Source organism: Balaenoptera borealis (assembly GCF_965194805.1).
Source record: "Balaenoptera borealis genome assembly, chromosome: 16".
Lineage (NCBI taxonomy): Eukaryota > Metazoa > Chordata > Mammalia > Artiodactyla > Balaenopteridae > Balaenoptera > Balaenoptera borealis.
The window spans coordinates 49,280,663-49,304,091 of NC_138872.1; the positions used below are offsets into that span (position 1 = coordinate 49,280,663).

General features: G+C 53.2%; 2 protein-coding genes across 8 annotated transcripts in view; one reads left to right on the forward strand and one right to left on the reverse strand.

Annotated features, from left to right (window-relative positions):
* Positions 1–8,916, forward strand: part of RRBP1 (ribosome binding protein 1) — a 58,420-nt gene extending 49,504 nt beyond the window's left edge. The window contains exons 11-24 of one of the 7 annotated variants that reach the window (XM_082361504.1): positions 173–263; positions 754–846; positions 2,578–2,670; positions 2,749–2,829; positions 2,942–3,031; positions 3,487–3,579; positions 3,929–4,000; positions 4,447–4,542; positions 5,007–5,090; positions 6,638–6,754; positions 7,311–7,394; positions 7,544–7,642; positions 7,976–8,119; positions 8,346–8,916. In XM_082361504.1, the coding sequence (XP_082217630.1) occupies positions 173–263; positions 754–846; positions 2,578–2,670; positions 2,749–2,829; positions 2,942–3,031; positions 3,487–3,579; positions 3,929–4,000; positions 4,447–4,542; positions 5,007–5,090; positions 6,638–6,754; positions 7,311–7,394; positions 7,544–7,642; positions 7,976–8,119; positions 8,346–8,387 (1,279 nt within the window). In that variant the 3' untranslated portion in view covers positions 8,388–8,916. The remainder of the gene's footprint in view (positions 1–172; positions 264–753; positions 847–2,577; positions 2,671–2,748; positions 2,830–2,941; positions 3,032–3,486; positions 3,580–3,928; positions 4,001–4,446; positions 4,543–5,006; positions 5,091–6,637; positions 6,755–7,310; positions 7,395–7,543; positions 7,643–7,975; positions 8,120–8,345) is intronic. The other 6 variants (XM_082361505.1, XM_082361506.1, XM_082361508.1 and 3 more) reach the window with 6 other exon arrangements.
* Positions 8,917–12,599: 3,683 nt separating this feature from the next.
* DSTN (destrin, actin depolymerizing factor) overlaps positions 12,600–23,429 on the reverse strand; it is a 37,774-nt gene continuing 26,944 nt past the window's right edge. The window contains exons 2-4 of the mRNA XM_082361519.1: positions 18,406–18,713; positions 15,792–15,868; positions 12,600–13,770 (exon numbers count right to left, since the gene is read on the reverse strand). Coding sequence (XP_082217645.1) covers positions 13,661–13,770; positions 15,792–15,868; positions 18,406–18,713 — 495 coding nt within the window. The 3' untranslated portion in view covers positions 12,600–13,660. The remainder of the gene's footprint in view (positions 13,771–15,791; positions 15,869–18,405; positions 18,714–23,429) is intronic.

The window sequence follows — 23,429 nt, forward strand, 5'->3', positions numbered from 1 at the left end:
GGCCACGGTGGCTGCTGGGGCTCCCCTGAAGCCGGTGCCCGGCTTGGGGAGGGGACTGACCGCAGCCCCAGGCCCCACGGGTGTTCCGGAGCAGAGGAAGGGGCCCCGAGACAGGGCCTACGGGGGCCGCGGGCCCTTGGAGCCCGACAGTGACGCCGCCATCCCCCCTCAGCCTCACGGAGCTGGAGTCGCAGGTGTGGTGTCTGGAGAAGGAGGCCACGGAGCTCAAGGAGGCAGTTGAGCAGCAGAAAGTGAAGAACAATGTGAGTGTCGAGGGGCCTCTCCCTGTCCCTTCCGGCTGCTCCCCGTGGTGGGCTCGGGGGTCCTGACTCCCACTGGGTCGGCTTGGTCATGTGGTCACCTGGCGTGAGGAGGGGGCTGTAGGGCGCCTCCTCTGCGGTGGGCGCATGGGAGCCTCGGCTGCGTCCCCCCGACCTGGGCTGTCCCCCCGGACCACCCCCCACCCACACACACACACACACACACACACACACACACACCGTGCCTCCCTGGGCCTGGCTGGGCCAGAGCCGGCTGTTTGGTGGCGGACCCTCTTGCCACTGAAGAGCCTGCAGATCCCCGCCCCCCGCAGACGAGTCTCCCTGAAAGGCGCCCGCGGGCCCCAGCCACCCGAGAGCAGCCTGGCGCCAGCGCTGCCTGGGGTGGCCTGTGAGGTCCAGAGATGGGTCGGAGAGGGCTCGCCCGCCCGGCGGAGACCAGCCTGGCTGTTGACCGTCTCCCCTCTCTTCCCAGGACCTCCGAGAGAAAAACTGGAAGGCGATGGAGGCTCTGGCCTCGGCCGAGAGGGGCTGCGAGGAGAAGCTGCGGTCCCTGACCCAGGCCAAGGTCAGCGTCGGCCTCGGGCTCGCCTCGGTCTAGCAGCTCAGCAGACCCCACAGACTGCGTGCAGGGCAGCCCCAGCCTCAGGGCGTCTCAGAAGTCCACCCAGGGCCCGGCTGCTGCATATTCCTGCCCGCCCTCCTGCCCTCCTGCCCTCCTGCCACGCATTTCTCCCCGAGATGCGGGGAGCGGTGAGCCCTTGTCTCCTGCTTCCCAGCTGGGCCTTTTGCCCTCAGAGGTCATGGGGGCCCCAAGATGGGTCTGTGCATGGACTTCGCTCGTGTTATTCTTCTCCCCTGATGTTTGTCTGCTTTCTCAGGCCCCCTGCGGTCCTGGCCCAGGGGCTCCGTGATTGAGCTTTGGGGGAAGGACAGTCTTTAGTAGCAAGCACTCAGGCCGAGGTCGGGGGAGCACGGGTGGGTCAGTGTCCGGGGCCCTGGCCGGGACATGGTCTGCAGCTGCAGCAGGAGCAGGCGGGGCCTCACCACCCGCTTTGGCCAGGCCTGCCCTCCCAGCCCCCCTCCCCGCCCCCAATGCAGTTAATGTCTGTCCTGTTACCATGAGCTTTGCAGCAACTTTCACAAGCCTCCCAGGAAGCCTGAGGGTGTGTCAGATGAGGCCTCCGAGAGGCGGAGCTGGGGAGCTGAGTGGAGCTACGCTTAGACTCCCCAGAAGTGACCTGGGCGCCTGGCTGGCCTTTCTGTGGCAAATGCAGAAGCTGTGACCAGAGGTGTCACCTGACTTGTTTGTGGTCACACAGCCAGATAAAAGACAGGGAGCTGGCCTCTGGGTCCTCGGCCCTTGCTTGGACTCCCATGACCGGGGCACCTGAATGGGGGTCACGAGGTCGGGGGCCCACAGCAGGCCACGGATCAGTGGGTGAGTGAGAAGGGTCGGCTTCTGAGACTCAAGTCCAGGCACGTGGTGCTGTGGTCAGGCTGGGCATCCATCTGCCCCCAAATCACGTACAGAGCCTCACTCCCGGCCCTAGTCCGGGAGCTCCTAGTACAGCTCCAGGTCTCGGGCCCTGAGGGGCAGGCAGCAGCCTCAGCCTGCTGCGGACGGTGACCAGATGGGACTTTCAGCCAGAAATCTCCTGCACCGCCCCCCTGCCCCCAGGGTGTTTATCTGTCCCCAGGGACAGTGCTGTCCTTCTCGGCTTTGCTTATGGCTCCTTCCCTCTTTCTTGGGCTCCTTTTTCTCGCGTGGAGTGGGAGCATCAGGGAGGATGGAGGGGGCTCTGGCCAGCGCGGCTGCAGCAGGGGGCCCAGGAGCTTTTGGAGGGCCGAGACCCCGACCTGCCTCATCCCCTCAGCACGTGGGAGCCCTGATCCTCCCGCCCCCAGGGTTGCAGGAGCTCCTGACCCTGGTGGCCGCACCTCTTCTCTGCGCTCCCCGCCCCCCATATGCACACGCTCAGCAAGACCTGAGCCTGAGTGTCTGCTGGGAGGTGTCCGCGGACCTGCACGTCCCGTAGGGGGTGCTGCCATCCCGCTTCCTTAGAGCTGAGTTTGTCTAAAGTTGGCCAGGCCTGGGGTGGGGTGGCCGGAACTTGACTGCTAAGGTTAGACACACCCCCGCCCAGCCGGCCCCACGGAGCCACCATTGGTCTCCTCTGATCCTTGTCCCTCCCCTAAAGGGCTGAGGACGTGTTCCTGGGGTGAAACCCCCGCCCCCCCGGGGCTGCCCTAAGCTCCGTGGCTGACCACCCTCATGCCCCACCCGCCCCGCCCCCAGGAGGAGTCCGAGAAGCAGCTCAGCCTGACGGAGGCCCAGACCAGGGAGGCCCTGCTGGCCCTGCTCCCGGGCCTCTCTGCCCCCACCCACCAGGTAGGAGGGGAGGCAGCTCCCTGGGGACCCCTGGGGTGGGGGGCACGTCCCGCCCAACCTTGAACATTTTTGTCGCAGGATTACGCCGAGTGGCTGCAGGAGCTCAAAGAGAAAGGCCCAGAGCTGCTGAAGCAGCCACCAGCGAACACGGAGTCCTCGGTGAGCGCGGCTGCGGTCGCTCGCGCCCTGCCCTGTCCGCGGGATGGAGGGTGCCTGGAGCCGGCCATCGGGTTTTGGCTCAGCAGGCCCCTGTCCTGCCCTCCGCCCTCAGGACCTGGCTGCCAAGCTGAGGGAGGCGGAGGAGACACAGAGCAGCCTTCAGGCCGAGTGCGACCAGTACCGCAGCATCCTGGCCGAGACGGTGAGGCCTGGGCTCTGTGACCTTGGGCGAGTCATTGCCCCTCTCTGGGCCCAGTTTCTTTGGCTGAATGGTGAAGGGGGTGAGCTCAGGTTGAAGGTCTGGGGCACAGTCTGGGAAGGGATAGGGCAGTGTTCGGCTTGAATCCGCTTTCCTGCGACTCCAGGGGCCACGCTCGCTCAGCCTCCCTCTGCGATGGCCAGTCCTGGGTTCCCCTTCCTGGGCCCCCTGTCCTGGGCTGCTGAGGCCCACCTGGTGCAAACCCACTGGAGACGAGAGTCCTGACAACCTTGTTCGCACACCGGCCGGGGGCCCCCCTCCAGAACTGTACCCCCTCCTCCCGCTCTGCCGGCCGCACTGGGATCCAAGCCGGGTGGTTGCAGGGGGTTGGCAGGAGCCACGGGGGGGTGTGCGTGGCGGGGGGGGCCTCCAGGCCCTGCTTAGTGCCGTCCCCGCAGGAGGCCATGCTCAAAGCCCTGCAGAAGAGCGTGGAGGAGGAGGAGCAGGTGTGGAAGGCCCGGGTGAGCACCGCGGAGGAGGAGCTCCAGAAGGTACGGGGCAGCCCCATCTCCCCAGGGCCCACCTTCCCTCGGAACCCAAACTTCACTCCCTCAGAATGCCATACAATCCAGGGGGAACGCCCACGGGGTCATCTGGGTCACTTGGGAGTCACGTTTGCTGGGTTTTGGTGATGCCACATACAGTGTCACTGTGGAATGACTGACAGCTGAGTCCTGGTCTCAAGGAGGCCCCCCCCCAGCCCCACCCCCAGGAAGAGGCTGCTGCTTATACCTGGCTGGGGGGGCGAGGGCACCACAGGGCTTCCCGAGAGGTGGGGTGCATCCTGGGACGGACCCACGGGGCTCATGCTTGACGGCGCTCCCCCTTCTTGCTTTGTAGTCGCGGGTCACAGTGAAGCATCTCGAAGAGACTGTCGGGAAGCTGAAAGGGGAACTTGAAAGTGCCGATCAGGTGCGTGCGGGCGCTGTCCAGAGGGCTGCCGTCCTGCTACAGAGGCTCCTCTAGCGGCTTTCCTTCCCCGACCGCGCGTCCCTGCCTGTCCTTAATGAGCCGTTATGACCTCGGGGTGGCTGGGCGCCCCCAGTGCACCATGGCTTCTGCCGTGGCCTCATGAACCACGGGAGGGTTGCCGGGTGGCCCCGCTGCACTCCGCACCCTCCTTGCAAGTAAATCTAAAAGCTACTGAGGTCTGAGAACACGTGCTGCCCCAGGGTGCCTCTTCAGGAGGTGTTTGGCCTGGGGGGCACCCCCCTGCCTGGCCTCAGTTGGCTCGTAGCCATCAGGCCACAGGGGCCTGTCTCAGCCCTTGTCCCAGGGCCTGGTGGCCCCATCGCCCTGCCCCGTGGCCCGTGCCCTCCCGCGGCCGGCTCGAGGCCCTTGATGTGTGTCGTGTCCAGGTGAGGGAGCACACGTCGCATCTGGAGGCCGAGCTGGAGAAGCACATGGCGGCCGCGAGTGCCGAGTGCCAGAACTACGCCACGGAGGTGGCGGGGGTGAGTGTCCCGGCGCGGGTGGGCCTGGTAGCAGCCCCGCGGCCAGGGCAGGGAGCAGCCAGGTCGGCCTGGCAGCGAGAGGCTCTCTCTACCCGGTGTGGAGACACCATCTCTGCGGGGAAGGCATTTAAATCTGACAGTGTTTTCTGATTCGGGGAGCAGAGAGCACAAGCCTGGCACCCCCGATCCTGGTTCGATCTCTGACTTCTGGCCTCGCTCTGCAAAAGACAGTCCATAAACATTTGCGAAGGCCTGAGACTAGCGTGTACTGAACACGATCCTTCCTCCGTCTTCAAAAAAGAGCAGAAGCTCCAGGGGGCCTGCGCCCACCCCTCCCCCACGCCCCGCAGGCGAGATCTCCGGGTGGCGTATGTGGATGTGCTTGGTTGGGTGTGAGGTGCTGACTCACCGGAACTGGCTCTCTCTCCTTTTCTCCCACCACCCGGGTCTGTTTTCTGTCCAAGTTGAGGCAGCTTTTATTAGAATCTCAGTCTCAGCTGGATGCAGCCAAGAGTGAAGCCCAGAAACAAAGCGACGAGCTTGCCCTGGTGAGCGAACTGGTGTGGCCGGCGTGTGCCCTGCGGTTGGGTGTGTGTGTTTCTGCGTCCCATCAAAGGGGACGTGTGCCGGTCTGTGCTTGGGCCCGGTGAGGACAGCCCCTCACACGTTTGCTCCACGCTGCACACTGGGCCTGTGGCTGCCGGGACCACGGGGCTCCGGGTCTGCTCTGGGAGCTCTGGGGGGGGGGGGTCCTTCTGCCCCGTGGCCTTCTGTGGGACTAGGGTCCTTCTTCTGTGGGACTAGGGTCCTTCCTCACCCAGCGGTGGCTCAGGTCAGGTCAGTCAGATCTGCGGTGTGCAGGGCGGCCTGCTCCACGCTGGGCGGTACCAGGTGACTCGTCCGCAGCCGCGCGGAGCTCCCAGCCACGCGGGGGCCTCTGGTTCTTCCGGTTTTCAGCCTTGATGTGTGACTCTGGTCCCCGCTCCTTGGCCAGGTCAGCCCGGCCTTATGGGGGTGGGGTGGGGCTCCAGTTCCAGTACCAGCGCGTGAGGCCACAGACACGGTCCGTGTGATCTGCATGGTCTTTATTAAATCATGAGTTGGCTGTTAACACTGAGCCACCGGCGGGGCGCGGTGTGTGTGTGCGTATGTGTGTGTGAAAAACGTTCGTGTCTGGCTTTCTACGAGGAGACTCAAGGTGTGGTCCGGGGGGCTGGTGTTCCCAAAGCAACATCCACCGAGCAGCCCCCTCGCTGGGCGCACGCTCTGGCTCCCTGGGTGCCCCCTCCGGTCGTTCGGGCCTGATCGGGGACCATCGCCTGCGAGGGCAGGTGCCGAGTCTGAGGGTCACTCTCCAAAGCCATGTCCAAGCCGGGCCTGGGCCACATGCAGAGGACAGGCCCCGAGTTTCTCCTCGTCACTGGTCTCTGCGGTCTGGTGTTGACCTTTGGGGCTGTTGGCAGGAGGAAAGGACTTGGAGGGTCAGGCCCCACACACTTGGGGCGGCTCTGTCAGGGGGCCCCCCCAGAGCCCCGCTGGGAACCTTCACCCAAGCTTTGTGGGTGACACTGCTGCACCTTCAGATTTGAGGCTCAGTGGTCTGGGGCTTAGGGCCCCCCAGCAGTGGAGCTCAGGGGTGAGGGGACCTTATGAGGTAAGAGTGTCAGCTCGTCGGGGACCCCACAAAAGGCCCTGACGGGGACCACATCCAGGAGGGCAGCGGGAGGCAGGCGGTGGTGTCCGCGCCGAGCCCACCGGCCGCCTGCCATTCTTCAGATTCCGTAGCCCCGTGCGTACCGTGTCCTTCGGGGGTCACCTGGCTCCCGGCGGGGGGCGCCCCGCGCTGCTGGTCTTGCCATGGAGCATGTGCGTGGGGTCAGCCCGGGCCCCTCGGCCACAGTTTGGCTCGGGTGAGGGCTCGTGGCGCTGGCTCTCCTGCCCCAGGGAACCTGCATGGGAGCCGACACAGGCCACAGCTGTCAGAGCAGGTCCCCCGTGGGCTTCGGCCGCTGAGAGCACCTGCCGTCCTCCTGGGGGCCTGCGGGCGGGCGTGCATCGAGCTACGCCAGGCACAAACCCACCCTCCCTGTTCCAGGTCAGGCAGCAGTTGAGTGAAATGAAGAGCCACGTAGAGGATGGTGACGTAGCCGGGTCCCTGGCTGCCCCCCCAGAGGCCCCCTCAGCAGAACAGGACCCCGTCGAGGTTAGGGTGGTGAGCCTGTCCCCGGGTGTCCGTCACTGACCGCCATGCGGGCCCCTCCACCCATCTGGAGGGCAGGGACGGCAGCCTCTGCTCCGGCTAAACTCTGGCCACTCGCAGCTCCCGGCCCCACTGCCCAGACGCCCGACTCCTCAGGACGCCAGAGTGGGGGGTGGGGGGGGGCGGCGGGCTGGGGCATCACTGGTGGGGCCCTTGCCCTCCAGACCCCTGATCCGGGCGGCGGCCGCCCAGAGCCTCGCCGGGGTGGGAAGGCCGCCAGGGCTCGTGCCAGGCCTAGGCTTCTCTATCCTGGGGTCTCAGCACGAGGGCTGTGTCCACGTCTCTTCTCAGCCATACCAGCTTCCGTCCCCAGGGGTGAGGGCCGTGCCTCCCCCGGGGGGGGGCTTCAGGCACACAGGCCTCCCCGCTCGCTTGTCCCAGGCAGGGCAGGGTCGAGGGGGCCCGGGGCACAGCCAGAAGATTTGGCCCCAGGTCTCAGGCTGCCCGGAGCCCTGGGCGCCGAGGGTCCGCCCCAGGTTCCGAGCATGCTTGCGGTGTTTGCACGCAGCTGAAGGTGCAGCTGGAGCGGACGGAAGCCATCCTGGAGGACGAGCAGACGCAGCGGCAGAAGCTCACGGCCGAGTTCGAGGAGGTCAGGCTGCCCTGCGCCATCGGGGCTTCTCTGGGTCAGGGCAGCGGGTCTGGGGGTCGAGCCGCGTCCCGCCCGAGGGGGTTTCGCTGCACCATCGTCACCCGCCTCCTGTCCGCATGGGGCCTGACACGCCGCCCCGCTCCGTCCAGGCTCAGCTCGTGGCGAGTCGGCTGCAGGGGGAGTTGGAGAAGCTCCGCTGTGCCAGCGCCCTCGGGTCCTCAGAGGCGGAGGAGGCCACGCGGCTCAAGGTACAAGGCTCCCCGCTGTCACCCCCGGAGGCCCCTCGGGCAGCGTCCAGCCTAATTTGGAGGTTGGCAAGGTCGGGGGGGATCCCTAAGTCTCCAGTGTCACAGCTGGAGGCCACCAGTCAGTGTGACGATTTCAATCAAGTGGAACTGAAACGGAGCTCCTCCGTCACCCTGGCCACAGGGCAGGTGCTCAGCAGCCAGTGCCCGACCCTGAAGCACAGCCCTGTGACCCGGAGGCCGCGTCCTCACACCCTCAGCCCCACGGGCACAGCCAGGTGGCCTTCCTGCTGTGCGTCACGTGAAGGCTGACCCCTTCAACCCTTTGACCCACAGGAGAGACTAGAAAAAGAGAAGAAATTAACCAGTGACCTGGGACACGCTGCCACCAAACTACAGGAACTTTTGAAGACGACCCAGGAGCAGCTGGCAAAGGAGAAAGACACGGTGAAGAAGCTGCAGGAGCAGCTGGACAGACCAGTGAGTGCCGCCGGCCATCCCCTCGGGGGTTGGGCAGGGCTGGGCGCCCTGGGATGCCTGAAAGCTGCCCACGGGCCCCTCTCCTCCTGTCGCCCGCCCCGCCAAGCCCTCGGGCGCCTCCTCCAGCCCCAGGGGCCTCTCAAGGTGGAAGGTGGTAGGTAGGTAGGGTGGTGTAGGGATGAGGCCCCTAGGCCCAGCCTCCCCCTCCCCCACCCTCTGTTCACAGGAGGCCGGCAGCAGCAGCTCGAAGGAGGGAACCTCTGTCTGAGCTTCCTGCGGAAAAAGAAGTCACTGTTCAACTTACCAAAATGCCTTACACATTCCTGACCAATAAACAAACCAACACAGCGTTATCTGGGCCCAACTTGGGTAGCTCTGAGAAGCCATAGAGATGAGAGTCTCTTAGCACCAGAAGTAGCTCTTCCAGACCCCAATTTGTAAAAGAATCTTTGCCACATTCGATAAACACTATTCCCTAGGACTGGCCCTGGACCACCGGCCAGCAGACGCCAAAGCCCTCAGCAGCTGTGTGACAGACCCGGGTGTGTGCTAGGGGGCTGGGACCGTGGGGTGTGTATGTCAGTCAAGCAGTGCAATTGTGTCTTTTGTGGGGTTGGCGGTCGGGCGATGGGCGGTCCGGGTGGTGAGTCCTGAAGGCTGCAGTGCAGACTAGGGTCACAGCCCAGCGAGGCAGCAGCTCTCACCCCTGGAAGAAGCTGCCACCACAACTGACGTGTGACCTCCTGGGTGTTGATGCCATTAAAACCCGCGTGTCACCCGGCACTTCAGGAAGAGAATGAGTGTGGTTTCTGGTCCCCACGCGCTTTCCCCACCCGGGCCCCAGTGCCCACCGGGCAGGATGAGGGAGCAGGGCCTGTGACACCTGGTGGCCAGATGCCCTATGGGCCCCACTCCGAGGAACTGAGGCGGTTGTCTAGCAGGGCTGTGGGCAGCCTAGGCTGTCAGGTGAAGTGAGTTCCAGGAATGAACACGGACCTGGGCAAACATCCACGCTGCAGGAGGGCTGGCCCAGGGCGGGGGGCAGCCAGCTGAACTTGGGGTGATCCTCGGACCCACTGTGTTCTGAGGGGACCACAGAATCTTTGGTCAGGAGGTGTGTCAGGGGCTTTGTAAGGAACCTGGAGCTCAAGCAAAAAAAATGGATTTAGAGGCAGGGTGACAGGAGCAGTTGTACCAACCTAGGAACAGAAGGTGAATCAGAGCAACCCTGGGGGTCTCGCTGGTACTTTCAGCTCAGTTCCAGGACCCATAATCCTGGGAGAGGGGTCTGATGGGCTGAACTTAGACTGCAGGTACAGCCAGATGGGAGGGAGGGTGGTGCCCCAGGGAAAGCAGCTGAGTACTGGGGTCTCGCCACCTGCTGGGGAAGCTCTGCATCCCATGCGTCGCAGTGGCGGGCTTGACTCCCCTCGGGGGTGGTTGTCACAGGAGCCTCAGGACCTCGGGGAGGGAGAGATCAGGGTGCTGCCCAAGGCCCCACGTGAGCCACTGCCAGAGGCCGGGCAGTGCTGATTTCAGTCTGCACAACCAAGACCTGGGCCTGGCTTTCAGGGGCACTTGGTACGCAGGCCACCTGGCCCTGCTGTGTGGCACTTGTATGTTGCAACTGTGTTGGGATCGGGGTGCTGGAAATTCTGGGATGGCTCCCCAGAGGTGTGAGCAGAAGCTGGAGTTCAGCATAGAGGCCTTGTCAGGAAGGAGGAGGGGTCAAGGCCAAGGGGACAGTGGTGCAGAGGCACACAGGCTGAGTGAGTGGGAGGGCCCTGTGTAGCCGGCTCATGAAGTCAAGGGTTCTGGACAGGAGAGCACTGAGGGGGACAGTCATACCCGTCCTGGAACTCTGCAGGGGGCTAAAGTGGAGAGGGAGCCCACGGGACACAGGACACAGGTTCTGGCCAGGAGCCCAAGCGGAAGTGACTGATGACACCTGACCCGGCCACGGGCCTGGCCACAGGCTTGGTTCTCAAGTGACATCTTTTCAGTGCCCATGGGAGGGGAACCTCTCCCATCCTGCAAAGAACCCTGCAGAAGTGAGAGTGGCTCCCCTGGTGAAAGGCTGGGCAGGCTTCAGGCCCGCCTCTAACACCAGCCAAGGTCAGGAGGCCTGGGGAGGTTTGTGAGCTTGGAGCCCACGCCCAGCTCAAGACTCACCCTCCCGCACACAGGGACCTTCACGCAAGGGTAGGGGTTTGGGGCCGTTTTCTGGTGGGAAACAGGCCGGCCTCGTGCCCCAAACCAGGTCTCTGGCATCAGAGTGGCCACCGTGGGTCCAGGAGCCTGCGTTTCCAATAAGCTCCCCTCCCTCACCACACCAGCTGCAGAACTGAGGACCCTGAGGCTGGGCAGAAGCCCCCTGAAGGCACAGGAGTGGGTCATTTCCAGGAAAGAAGGCACAAGAGACCCTGGGGGTGCCGAGCTGCCGCCTTTGGGCTCCGTCCTCAGACCGCCTGGTGGGGCCCAGCGCCCATCTGTGGGGACAAGGCGGCCCAGTGCAGGGTGAGCGCCACCCCCCGCCCCCAGCCCTGAGGCCCAGCAGCAGCGGCTCCCGGCTGGCCGGCAGGGGGAGCCCACGGGCCTCGCTGTCCCTGGGCCAGGTCCCACCCTCGGGCTGGGGAGTGGGGCGGGCAGCTGCCCTCACAGACCCGGGCCCGTGTCTCAGGCCCCGACAGGAGAGCTGGGAGCTCTGACAGCATCTGGTCCAAAAGTCCCCCTGCAGAGGCTCCCGGGTTGACCCTGAAGCTCAGGGTCACGAGGCCCATCAACATTCCCTCCAGACCCAGAAGCCCCGTCACGCTGGTGGCGGCTTTCTGGACTAGCGTGAGGGTCAATAAAACGCACAAACACCGGGATGCCTGGCCTGCAGGCAGGAAAGACGCAAGATCCTAGAAGCCACCAGACACTCCACAAACGCCTTCTCTTTGAGCTTCCTGCAGGTTTGGGGCCAACAGGACTCAAAACCCAAAAGAACAGTGTTGTTTTCCTTCCTGCCCCAAATCGAATAAAATCTCAGAACTCCAGATTTTAGAAATGAAGAACTCGCCAGGGGCGTGATGGGAATAGCTTAGGACCAGAAAACGAGACCTGAGCTGTCCAGCTGTGCCGCCCATGAGCTGTGTGACCTTAGACAAGTTACTTTACTTCTGGACTGACTACTGAGGCACTGGCTGCAGGCTCAGTAAGTCCCCCCCTCCTGCTGCCCCCCCAGCCAACCATGCAGTGTCCCTTCTTCCAGCTGCAGCCCGGCTGGAACTTGGTCTAAAGACTGTTTGCACGTTTCAGAAGTGCCCCAAGTCGTGACAAAGTAATGAGTCTGCCCTTGGGCATATCCAGGCTCTGATCGTCCAAAGGGCACGAACTGGTGAAGAAACAGAAGCTGCACTTCTGTGTGTGGACCAGCCGGCACTCTGAGGAGTTCTAAAAAAAGGAAACCACTCGACTAAGCCTAATCTTACTGAGTCACTGTGTTCACTGTTTTCTCAGAGATTAATATTCTCTGAGTAACAAAGTTCACAGTCAAGCTCTGAACTTCTGTTAGCAGTGGCTTTATTTGCTTCTTCCTCGGGACAAAAGAGTAATGATTAAATGAACCCTAAGTCAGCTTTCCACACACACTTCTGCAATGTGTTAACACTTATAAAAGTGTAAATGTGTTGAAAGCAGAGAATACCTGTGGTTTTATTCCTCAACAATGTCAGCTGAGGTCTCAAAACTCTTAATTTTGCAGCAGAATTACCTGGAGTGCTGGTTAGCAGGATTCTTGGGCCCCAACCTCAGGAATCCAAAAGTTCCCCTAGGCAGAGATATAAGTGACTATTAGCATTTCCCAATTTCTGGAGTCAAGTGGAGCGCTGGGAGCTGTTTACATCACATCACATCCCTGTGCTCAAAACCCTCCCAACGGCAGCCCCCCCCCGCCCCGACATACCTGCACAGAGGAGCGGTGCAACTCATACAGGTGGGGCCACACGTCACAAGGTGAAGCCACAGAAAAGACCTTCTCCTTCTAGACTCCTGGCTCTACCTACAAAGCTGATTCTTGAAAAGGGCAGTCTTGGGCCCGCAGAGCTTCTCGGAGGCCTGTTAATGTACACTCACTAAAAGCACTGCTTTGCAGAAGAGAAAACAAATTCAGGATGAAAGAATGACAAGCAGCTTATCAGTAAACCAGTAGCCAGCACTATTTTCTAGATAATTTTGAAAGAAGTACTTTGATCAAAGCGTATCCTTTTTTGGCTCCCAAATAAATCAGAGAGGAGACAAAAGCCCGGCATTTGGATAAACATCTGGAATAAGAGAAAGACTCCCAACTTTTATACCAACTTTTTCATTCAATCAGAGGAGGAGGGAGCTGTGGCCTTAACGCTAATTGTCCGAAATACCCAAACCTCCACACCTAACCCCACACATGGAAGGCAAAATCCTTTATCCCCAATTCAGCCATGAATAATTACACGAGAGAGAAATTAAAAATGCTTCCTTTATTACATAAAGCCAGTACTGCTACTTCTAAATTCCACTGTTTGTGCATCTCTGTGTTGTTCAGTGTTACACCTGTGATGTGAAAGGCAGTCACTTCCAGGTGTCCTCAGCGTGGCTTCCCGCGGCTGTCGACCGTCACACCTGCTCCCCGCTTCAGACAGTCGGCAAACTACTCTAGGAAATTAAGAAGCTTGCCCAGGCCCCAGAGTAAACATAATGTTCTTCCAAACCTTATTGTACCAGAAGCAACACAGTTCTGAAGGAGACACAATTAAAGACATCCCGGTATCCCAGTCTGTCAATACACCACCTCACCATTTTCATCAACAAAGTGGATTACACTGGAGCCCTAATTTGCATTCGTTGTTACAAGACAGTGCACATTCTCCAGATTTCCAAGATGCAAGGTCACTCTCAGAACAGCCTCCCGACTAGACCAGCGAGCAGCTGCAGGTGCAGGAGCTGCTTCCTGTGTGCCAACTACGTGCATAAAGTAGTGCTGTGCAAGATCAGTGCTGGTTCTAAGCAGTCTCCACCACACGTCTGGTAGAATCTTACATCGTTTAGTAAGTACATTAGTGCTGTTACATGTTGTGAGGAGAATTATTTTCCATTATTCAGTTTAGCTCAACAGAGAAAAAAGAATTTGGGCCAAAATTATAACCAGATTATGACCAATTCTCTAAGCAAAAGAAACAAAGTAACTGCTGAGGTTAATGAAGATGCAGTAATTCTCTTCATGTGGCCTTGGACTGTTTTGTGAACTGCACTATTAAAAATCATGAGCTTAACAAAAATCTTTACAAGTCAACTAATCAAAACAGGCATTTGGCCAGTAAGAATTTAATTTCACACCAATACAACTTTAGAGTTTAGATTTATTTAGGGCCATTTGCACATGTTCATGGAATAGTTTACCCTAGCAAATGACAAGACAGCTCCCCTCAGCGAGTCCCTGGCCTAAACGTATCAGCTTTACTTACATAGCAAAAGGATAACATTAAACACGGAAGCTTTCAGTTTGTGGCACCGAGTGATGGTCTACACAGGGCATCCTTCAAAAGCTACAATTAAGGATCCACCTAGCTTTTCAGCAATACAAGCCCGATTGAGGTCTTCTGGCCCATTTGCTTGACATTCATGTTTTATGCCTAGGGAGGAAAAACAACAATTCTATTTAGAATTATGGCAGTAGCTTACCTATTTCTCTAAGATATCAAACCGTTTTAAACGACCAGTTCAAACATGGGTTGGAAAGCCGTGGCATATACAAACCACGGAATACCACACAGTGATGAGTACTCTGTAACCGCCTGCATCATCACGAATGACTCTCACAGACTAATGCTGACAAAAAGAAGCCAGACTTAATAGCGTATGTTCTAGACGGTTCCAGTCGTATAACACAAAATCAGCCAGAGCTACCTTATGCTGTTAGGAGCCAGGGGACTGGTGTCCCTGGGGGGAAGAAGTAGGGGCAGTGGTGTGAGGAGGGGCACCAGGAAGGCTTCGGGGCGCTGGTCATTAAACCAGGAAACAACTGTAATTCACGTACGCTTTTCTACAGATGCACTGTATTTCAGCAAGTTAAAAAGCAGGTCTAGGAATAATTTTTCTTGGTTTTTGAAATATACATAAACATATGAATTTGATGTTTTGATTGTACAGTTGATTTAGTCAACTGAATTGAGGAATAGGAGCACTTACAAATGGGATCACTTCTGCTCTAGAAAACAGGTCTCCAGTGGCACCACACAATACATCTAAGAAATCTATCACAATGAAGACTATGTGAAATGTTTTACTGATCACCTTCTCATAAAAATTACAACACCACACTGCACAAAAGGAGCTCAATTATGGAATCATATACAGTAGCTTCTCTGTAAACAGCTGCTCTCTTTTAAACAGCTGCACTTTCTGATTTTCCATAATTTTAAGACCATTTCTTAAGCTGCTGAAAGCACAGCAAGTCAGCTTTTGGACCACTCAGGACTGACTGGAGAAAGCCAGCGATGGTTTCACCAGGAAAAAAGGCACCAGGGAGACGGTCTTTCACATCAGCAGATCAAGTCCACGGAGCAGCTCCTTTACTGGAAGGCACCGCAGAGCGAGGAGGAGGAATCCACTCCGATGCCCTCTGGGGTGCCCTGTGCCGGTGCTGGAGCTAAGGGGTCACGTCAGAACACCAGTTCCCCGGCCGGTGCACACACTTCCAGGGGGCAGCCTGACACCAAACCAAGCACACAAGGAGCCTGACAAGGACTGAACGATGCAGGAAAGGAAGCGAGAATCTTGTTTCCCCAAGTAAAACAAGCTAGGGCAAACCTGATCTACTACAAGAATATAAAGATCAGTCACAGTAAAACAAACAAAAAGAAAACGACCCTAGGCCAAGCCCTTGTGACCGCGGCTCTCCCAGCTGTCTGCAGCAGCCACAAGAGGAAGGTAGGGGGCCACCTCTTCTACTGCGCACCTCCCGTTCACAGCTGGGAGAACCCGGCCCGTGGAGGTCACACAGCAGTCAGACGACAAGCTTAGCCCTCAGCGGGCTAAGGGCACTTGCCCCACGCTCTGTCCATCATGCCAACATCTCCTCCTGGCTGGAGACAGTAAGTGCGTCCAGGCCATCTCATCAGGATCCCACTCACCCAGCGGCAAGTCAAATATAACTGGCCAGCCCAAGGACTGAGGCCACTTTCCTTTGGACACAGATGAGTCTATAACCTAAAATCATACCATTCCAAAGAAAAGCCAGCAATAAGAGCAGCCCTTCCCATTTATGAACATTTCCTTTGTGCAACTTTGTTCTATCAACTATATTCAGAGGCAACAGCAAATTTATTACTTAGTATGACCAGTTAGTCCCTACCTGCTACGTGAGAAACTTGACAGCATCTCGAACTAGTTTCACACCAGCCTGAACAGGAGTACACACACAGCGTCGAGGGAACAGAATATTGAACACAGGCCTTTCGGCCCAGGGTGGCCTGCGCAAGGCAGAGACGTGCAGAAAGCCAGGTCAGCCTCCAGGGTTTTCCTCTAAACAAGCAGTGATGCCCTCCTCTGTGGTCGGGGCCCTCCAAGGAGAGTAAGGTGTTTCTTAGAAAAGGTGGTCCCCATGCCAGGGCTCACGACACAGCCGAATACCTGGCAGTCAACTAGACCTTACCTTGAAATTTCTTTTTGATCGCATCCTTGGAGCTCGCATAGATCATTTTACTTTTCAGAGGTGCTAGTTCTGGAGCCCTGGATACAGAAGCGCCAAAGAAGAAAAACACTGGTTTAGAGACAGTTCAATTTACATCTTGTTAAATAAACATCTGCAGCAGTGGGCAGGGAGGGTCCTCAGAATCTTCTGGGAGAGCTTCTCTAACTACACAATTTTTCCATTTCCGCTCCTCGGACTGTGGTGACTGAGCATATACAGAATAACTCAGGTTGACCAAGGCGGGGAAAAAGTTGAGGACCAATGATCAGAAATCGGTTAATGGCGCTAGAATAAAAGAAACAACACTGGATAATTCACTGTATGACCCAGCTGTTTTCTTGAAGATAATTGTTTTTCATTTGTATCAATAAAGGCTTGAGTTCAGGCTAATAACTACCATCTTTGTATGAGGTTTTTAATACTTTCTGGTGGAAAAGTTTCAAAATACAGAAAAGTACAGAGAATAATCTGTAAGTCAAGTATCTGCCACCCAGAATTAAGAAATGCTAGCAATTTTTGCTTCAGGTTGTTTTCTGGAAAAGAATGTATATAAAGTCCAAGTCCCCTTACTGCCCCTGCCCACCCGGTCCCTTCATTCACATCTGTTCCAGCAGCAAATTCTGACCTCAGGCACTCGTTTTCCATCTCAGTCTAACATAATAAAACATGTCACAAGGATTTCTTTTTCTAAGCTTAATGGCAATTCAGCAATCATTATGTCTTAACTGTTAATATAACTATTACCTTGTATTTACAAAATTTTTAGTGCCTCCCCCTCTTGAATGAATACTGGAAGCACAGCATACGCTTTACCATGTTCTTTACCAGCAACGTTGAGAGTAACAGAAATACTAACAATGCACAGAAAAATCTCATCTACTCAAACTGCACATCTACGAATGCATTGTCTCTCACTATACACCAAACCTCAGGCCTGCCTGCACTCCACACCACCACGATTCCATTTAGCTGCCATATTTCCAGGACGTTCCACAGTCATGAACACCGTGGCCCGGTGGGGCCCTCACCTAGTCTGCCGCCCACACAGCGGGCTGAGTCTCTTCTTGGGAACAAGGCGAAGGGCAGTTTCTCGGTCTCTCAGCGCATATTCCTCACAACTCTGAGGTCCAAGGAGGGAGGCAAAGCCACAACAAGGACCTCAGATGCACCAGCTACAAAATTAAGTGGGTGCTTTTCTTATGCAAAATAGGTCAGGGACAAAAATAGCTTTAGCTGTTCTGATTTTACTCTAACCAGATCTTTAAAATACTTGAAGTAAGAGCCGTTCCCTGGGCCCTAAACAGAGCCTGTTATGGAAAACTCCTATAAGGTTTTATCTTTCTTTTAAAAAGTAATAATGCAAAAATAAGACACTGCACTAACACTGAATCTTCTCTTCTTCATTCTACTTTCATTTTCCAAATGTTCTTTAATAAGGATGTATCATTTTCATATTGGATAAAAATCCAGGATAAAAAATAGTGCAAATGAAGGAAATATTAACCAATTTAAAAGCTTAAACCTTTACCTGCCATATCTGCCATTCAAGAGTAAATCCCAGAAGAGCCAGGGCTTTAGCTGTTTTTTTCACAGCTATTTTCCCAGCCCTAACACAATGCCTGGCATGTAGCAGAAATAAAAGTTTAAAGGATGCACCTTCATTCAACATGCTCAGTTTTAAGTCTCACTACTATCTTTATGCATTTGTGTCTGTGGCCGCCAGGCTCCTTCCACAGTGAGCGCCCAATACGTGCATCTGACGTCACCAGGTGCAGCCAGGGCTGCAAGGGACTGAGCTGAGGCCTAGGGTTACATTCCCTGAGACCTGAACTCTTTTGACTTCCCAGCCCCACGGTCCCACGCTGTTGGTGGCACACAGCTGAGAGTTAAGCCCCTCCTTGCCTTGCCCAGCTCAGGCCAGAGTCCAGAGGACACTCACTCCCCCCAAATCAGAGGCTGTTACCACTTCCCCCTTCCCCTTGGAAGCCAGAGAAGATTCTCACTGTGTAAGAATTCCATATCAAGGAATGTACTACATACAGTACAATTAGATGAGGAATATAGGGTGACTTTTAAGTCAAGCTTAATCTCAAATATGAACTTACTTGAAAAGACCAGGATAACTAATTTAAACAGCCTTTTAAGGCCATGTAAATCACTTTATAACACAGTTTCACTATTTACAGCAACGCTGTCCAATAAACAAGAGTTTTCTGCAGCGAAGGAAATGTTCTGTACCGGTGCTGTGCTACCTAAAAAGGTAGCCACTAGTCACATGTGGCTACTGAGCATTTGAAATGTGGTGATTCAACTGAGAAACTGAACTTCAGACTTTAATTTCAACAGCCCCAAGAGGCTAGTAGCTACCCTACTGGACGGTGTGAACGCAGAGCAAATTCCAGCTGGAGGCCACGCCAGCACCAACTTCAAAGGCAGCAAGCCACAGAGGCACAAGTGAAGTGGGAGGCTGGTTCCTGGCAGGGCGTGCTGGAGAAGAATCTGGTGAGGTGCTAAGCTAACAGTAAGAGATTAACTCTGAGATTCGCGAAGGTTCAATATTTCTAACAACGCTTACCACAAAAAAAACATCAACTCCTCTTTCCTGGATTCCTTTGTTTCGAAGCTTGCATCATACAAAGCATAGCGACAATCTTTTTCAGGAAGCATTCCCACAAAATGCTTGAAAGGATCAGTTATGGTTACACCGATATCTCCAACCAAGATCTCTTTGCCTTCTTCTACAATGATGCACTTTTTGTCTGCACTGAGACAAAAAATGACAGCTTTCTTTCTTTTCTTGATTTCTTCTGGTGTGGAGCACTTCCGAACTTTCATGTCATAAAAAATGCGACATACTTCATCAGCAACTTGCACTCCTGAGGCCTAGAATGAGAAGGGGAAAAAAATCATAAGGAGGCTTACAGTTTTTATCATGCCAAATGCAAAACACTACGTAACTTCTGGTTTACAGACTGGCATACACTTAAATTTTTTAAGGTATATTTACCATCTAATAGGAAGACTAGAAAATCTGGGCTGCAAACACTAATTTCAGTCATTAAACTTTTAAAAAGATTACCTATCTAAGCCATTCATCACTCTTATGTGGGAGTAAGGTAAGATTCAGTCACAGCCGCTCCTCCAACCCTGAAACCTGGAAAACAGTGCTTTCTGGGGTGCTGAATTAGTTTCTTCTTACACAGGTTTGCTCAGAGCCCAGACTGGGGCAGTCATCTCCCCAGTTTGGGTGTTAACAATACCCGAAATTCTTTTCATAACGAATAATAGATGGTCAGAGTGGCTGGGTTGGGAAAATTCCACTCCTACAGCACATCCTTCGCTAATAAAAGAATTGAAAGGTCTTTGTTCTACTCACATGTCAAAATTATATGATTAATATCCAGTAACATATCAGTCACATACCTGTAAAATTTCATTTATAAAATCTCCAAGTTTTAAATTTAAATTAGAATAAATGAGACTGCTAGGAGACTAGATCATTACCGTTCCCACCGCAAGAAAAGAAATGATAATTATGTGATGTGATAGAAGTGTTAGCTAACCTACGGTGGTAATCATATTGCAATATATAAATGAATCAAAAATCAACACCTTGTAAACCCTAAGCTTACATAATGTTATATGTCGATTATATCTCGATTAAAAATAAATAAATATTTACTGCTATAACAAAGAGGATAGCTTAATTTAGGATTATACTGACTACAGAAAATAACCTTTTACCATGTTATACTTGCTATTCCAAAATAAAGAAGTGGTTACATAAGATCTGATAACCAAAGATCTAAAATCACTTTTTGATCTTTTCATCTTCTTTAAGGAATGTGCCATTTCCATTAACTTTGTAATTTTTTATGCTTCATTAACTACTTTGGTTTACATGTTAGCTTTCTAAAGCAAGAATTATAAACTTAATAGAATTTAAATACTAAACAATGCCAAAATGTTAACGATACCCAAAATTAACATCACGTCATTTGATTAAATATAAATGTGTGTGAGATGAAAAAATAACCTGCACACTAGGAAAAAAATATTTGCAAATCGTATATCCAATAAGAAACTTGTATCCAGAATATATAAACAAACCTTATAACAACAATAAAAAAGACAACCCAATTTAAAAATGGGCAAGCGATTTGAATAGACATTTATCCAAAGAAGATTTTTAAAAAACGGTCAAGAAGCACTTGGAAAAAACGCTCAGCACCATTAGTCATTAGGTAAGTGCACATCAAAACCACAATGAAAAACTACTTCACACCCACCAGGATGGCTGTGGACAGAAACAAATGTTGGTGAGGCTGTTGAGAAACTAGGGCCCTTAAATGTTGCTGAAAGAACTGCAACAGTGGTGCAGCAGCTTCAGGAAATCATCTTGCAGCTCCTCAAAACATTAAACATGGAGTTAACACACAGCAACACCACTCCTCGGTGTAGACACAGGAGAAATGAAAACATATGTCCCTACAAAAACCTGTGCGTGAAAGTTCATAGCAGCATTATTTCTAACCGCCAAAAAGTAGAAAGAACCCAATGTTTATCAGCTGATGAATAAACAAAATGTGGCATATCCATACAATGGAATATTATTCAGCCATAACAGAATGAGGTGCTGATACCCGCTACACGACACATGAACCTTGAGAAGCACCATGCTAAGTAAAGGACCAGACATACGAGGCCACACTGCTCACAAGTCTATTCCCTGAAATGTTCAAAACAGTCACATCCGTGGACAGGAAGCAGATTAGTGGTTTCCAGTGGTGAAGGGGAGAGGGAATGCAGCGTGACTACTAATGGGACGGGCAACTTTTTGGAGTGATGGAATGTTCTGGAATTTGACAGTGGTGATGGATGCACAACTCTGGAAACATACTGAAAATCAGCGAACTGTACTTTATGATATGTGAATTATATCTCAATAAAGTTGTTACTTAAAAATGCACGTAAGAATTCTGGGGGTTAAAATACACAAAGACCCTAGCAGTTACTTAGTATTAAGGTAACTGGACTACTTAATCATCTCATTCATTAAAAGAGCTCACCTCAATCCCATCTAATCTAATCTACATCTAATCATAATCCACTTCAATCCTACCTCATCTAACCCTAAATGAACATTTTACTCTAACAAAGAGGAATATATAGAAAATTAAGGCTAGAAAACTACCTCCAAAGTTACACAATCTTACCGCTTTCCCATTTTTAAAAATACTACCTTAAACCTTCTTTTACTGCTTTAGGAGTAGTATTGTTCTGATATTCACAGTTCATCTATGGAAAGCAAGTTAAGAATCTTTATTTTGATTTTTTGAATAGAGATGAATAAAATGTTCAAAGTGACAAAAATTAACAAGGAATTAGAAACAGACCCTAATTCCTCTAACTCCCTAGTCCATAACGGTGATTTGTAAATCACATTTGACTAACCCATCTTTAAAAGCATGAAGGAAACATTTGAAGCCTTAAATCCAACCAATTAATATTTGAATGTATGTGTCAATATCTAAGTGAAGTATTTCAAACAACACTCAATTCCGACTTGGAAATTAAATTAATTACATATCAGTAATTGAAAACAGAAAGTAAATGTGTATCCCGCAATCATAATGCAACTAACCTCAGCCAAATCTGGCTGTAACTTACAGGCACCTTAAAAGCCTCAGTAAGGAGGAATTTTGGCTTTTTTCTATCTGAAATGAGGAATGTGGAGGTTTCTGATGAGGGGAATACTACAGACATTTATGCTTGAGGACACTAACACCGAAGACTGTGAAGAAGAAGCTGGCAAAGACACTGGAAGCAGGAAGACCACTTCCGAGGCAACTGCCAATATCCAGAGAAAAAATCCAAGGACATTTCAAAGCAGAGCCAATACAGCTGAGTGAAACAGGAAGGAAGAGCATCAAAGACGACCCTGGATGGATTCTCCAGACTGGTGACTAGAAAGACTGATGGATAAACAGAAGGGGGAGGATGGGCACAGTTTAACACGTTAATCTTGAAGAATGTGCAAGACATCTAGGTGGAGATGACCAGTTAGTAACTGGAAACAGCACAAATCTAATAGGAAGGCTCCACTTAATCGGTATTTTGGACCAAAGTCAATACCACGGAGGCATATCATCATTAAGTAGCAAAAGAGAAACAAGTCAATGGAATTAAGAAGAAATTATCAGAAGGCTAAGAAGAAAAAGTAAGAAGGGGGAAAAGACCATCCTGGAAGCCAAGGGAGAATATTTCCAGAAGGGAGGTCAGCAATACCAGAAACTGTAAAGTTCGAGAATGACTGGAAACGGACCACTGGGCTTGATGACTGGGCCTCTGAGCATTTCAGGAGACGGAGGGATGGGCAAGAGTCCAGGGCGGCGGGCTGGGGATGCACAGGGAACTGAGGTACAGCAGACAGGATGGCTGATGGCGAAGGGGAGGACTGAACGCTGACTTCCAATGCATGGAAGTGGTCTTCCACTGGGGAGACGCGGCCACACTAACAGTTTAAGAGCTTGAAGGAACAAGAGAAAGAAAGCCAAACACTAAAGAAAAAGAAAAAAATACTAATATTAAGAACTTCTATTGTCACACACTTCTAAATCACCATTCTATGAACTAGCTACTATTACTGTTTGCATCCTACAGATCGGGAAATTGAGGCACAGAAAGATTAAGTAACTTGGCCAGGGTCACACAGAAACTGACAGAAGAACTGAGGTTTGAACTCAGGCGATTTGGCTCCAGAGGATACTTAACCACTCAAACAACAGAGTCAGAATCCTAACGAGACTGATGAGATGCAGGGCACAGATGGGGGAGTCAGTCTTAGGAAAGACTATGCCTTTATTCCTCTAAAATAGGAAGAGGGAGGGTAAAGATGATGGGGAGTTCCAAAGGGAATCCCCTAAGGACCAGCAAAGGGATCCGAGGACCCCACAGGTTCAGTGAGGTCAGAGAGGCAACGGTTGAGCAATCTGGCAGAAAGCAGATGCTGATGGAGGTGTTGGTGGAAAGGAAGGACTCTGCATTCTCCCGAGGTATCCACGCTTGAGGTTTCCATCACCTAATCCAAATGACTCGCACATTGTTCAGACTTCTGCCTTTCTGAGCTCACAGCCTTCACACCCAATTGCCTATCTAACATCTGCAGCTGGATGTTTCAAAGGGATCTGATGTTCAGCATGTCCAAAACCAGATACAAGTTGCTCCTTCTCATCAGTCTTCCTTTCCCAGTACACACCACCATCCCAGTTTCATATAAGCCCCAAACCTAAGAGACATCTTCAACAATCCTTTACCCTCACCTCACTTAGCCCTTTGAATTTCCAAGTTTTTCTCCAAGATACTCATTTCTCCCCATTTCTGTTGCCATTCTCCCAGCCCAAGCTACCACTGCCTATTACTGGAACTGTGCCAATAACCTCTCAAGCCGCTGCAGGGGAGGGAGACGAGGACCTAAGTGCACCCAGGAAGACCACGTTCTCCAGCCTTTCTCGCAAGCTCAGCTGGGGCCACAAGACTGAGACCTGCTCAGTGAGAGGCGGGCACCGTGACAGAAAGCACTGCCAGCCCTGGCCCTTT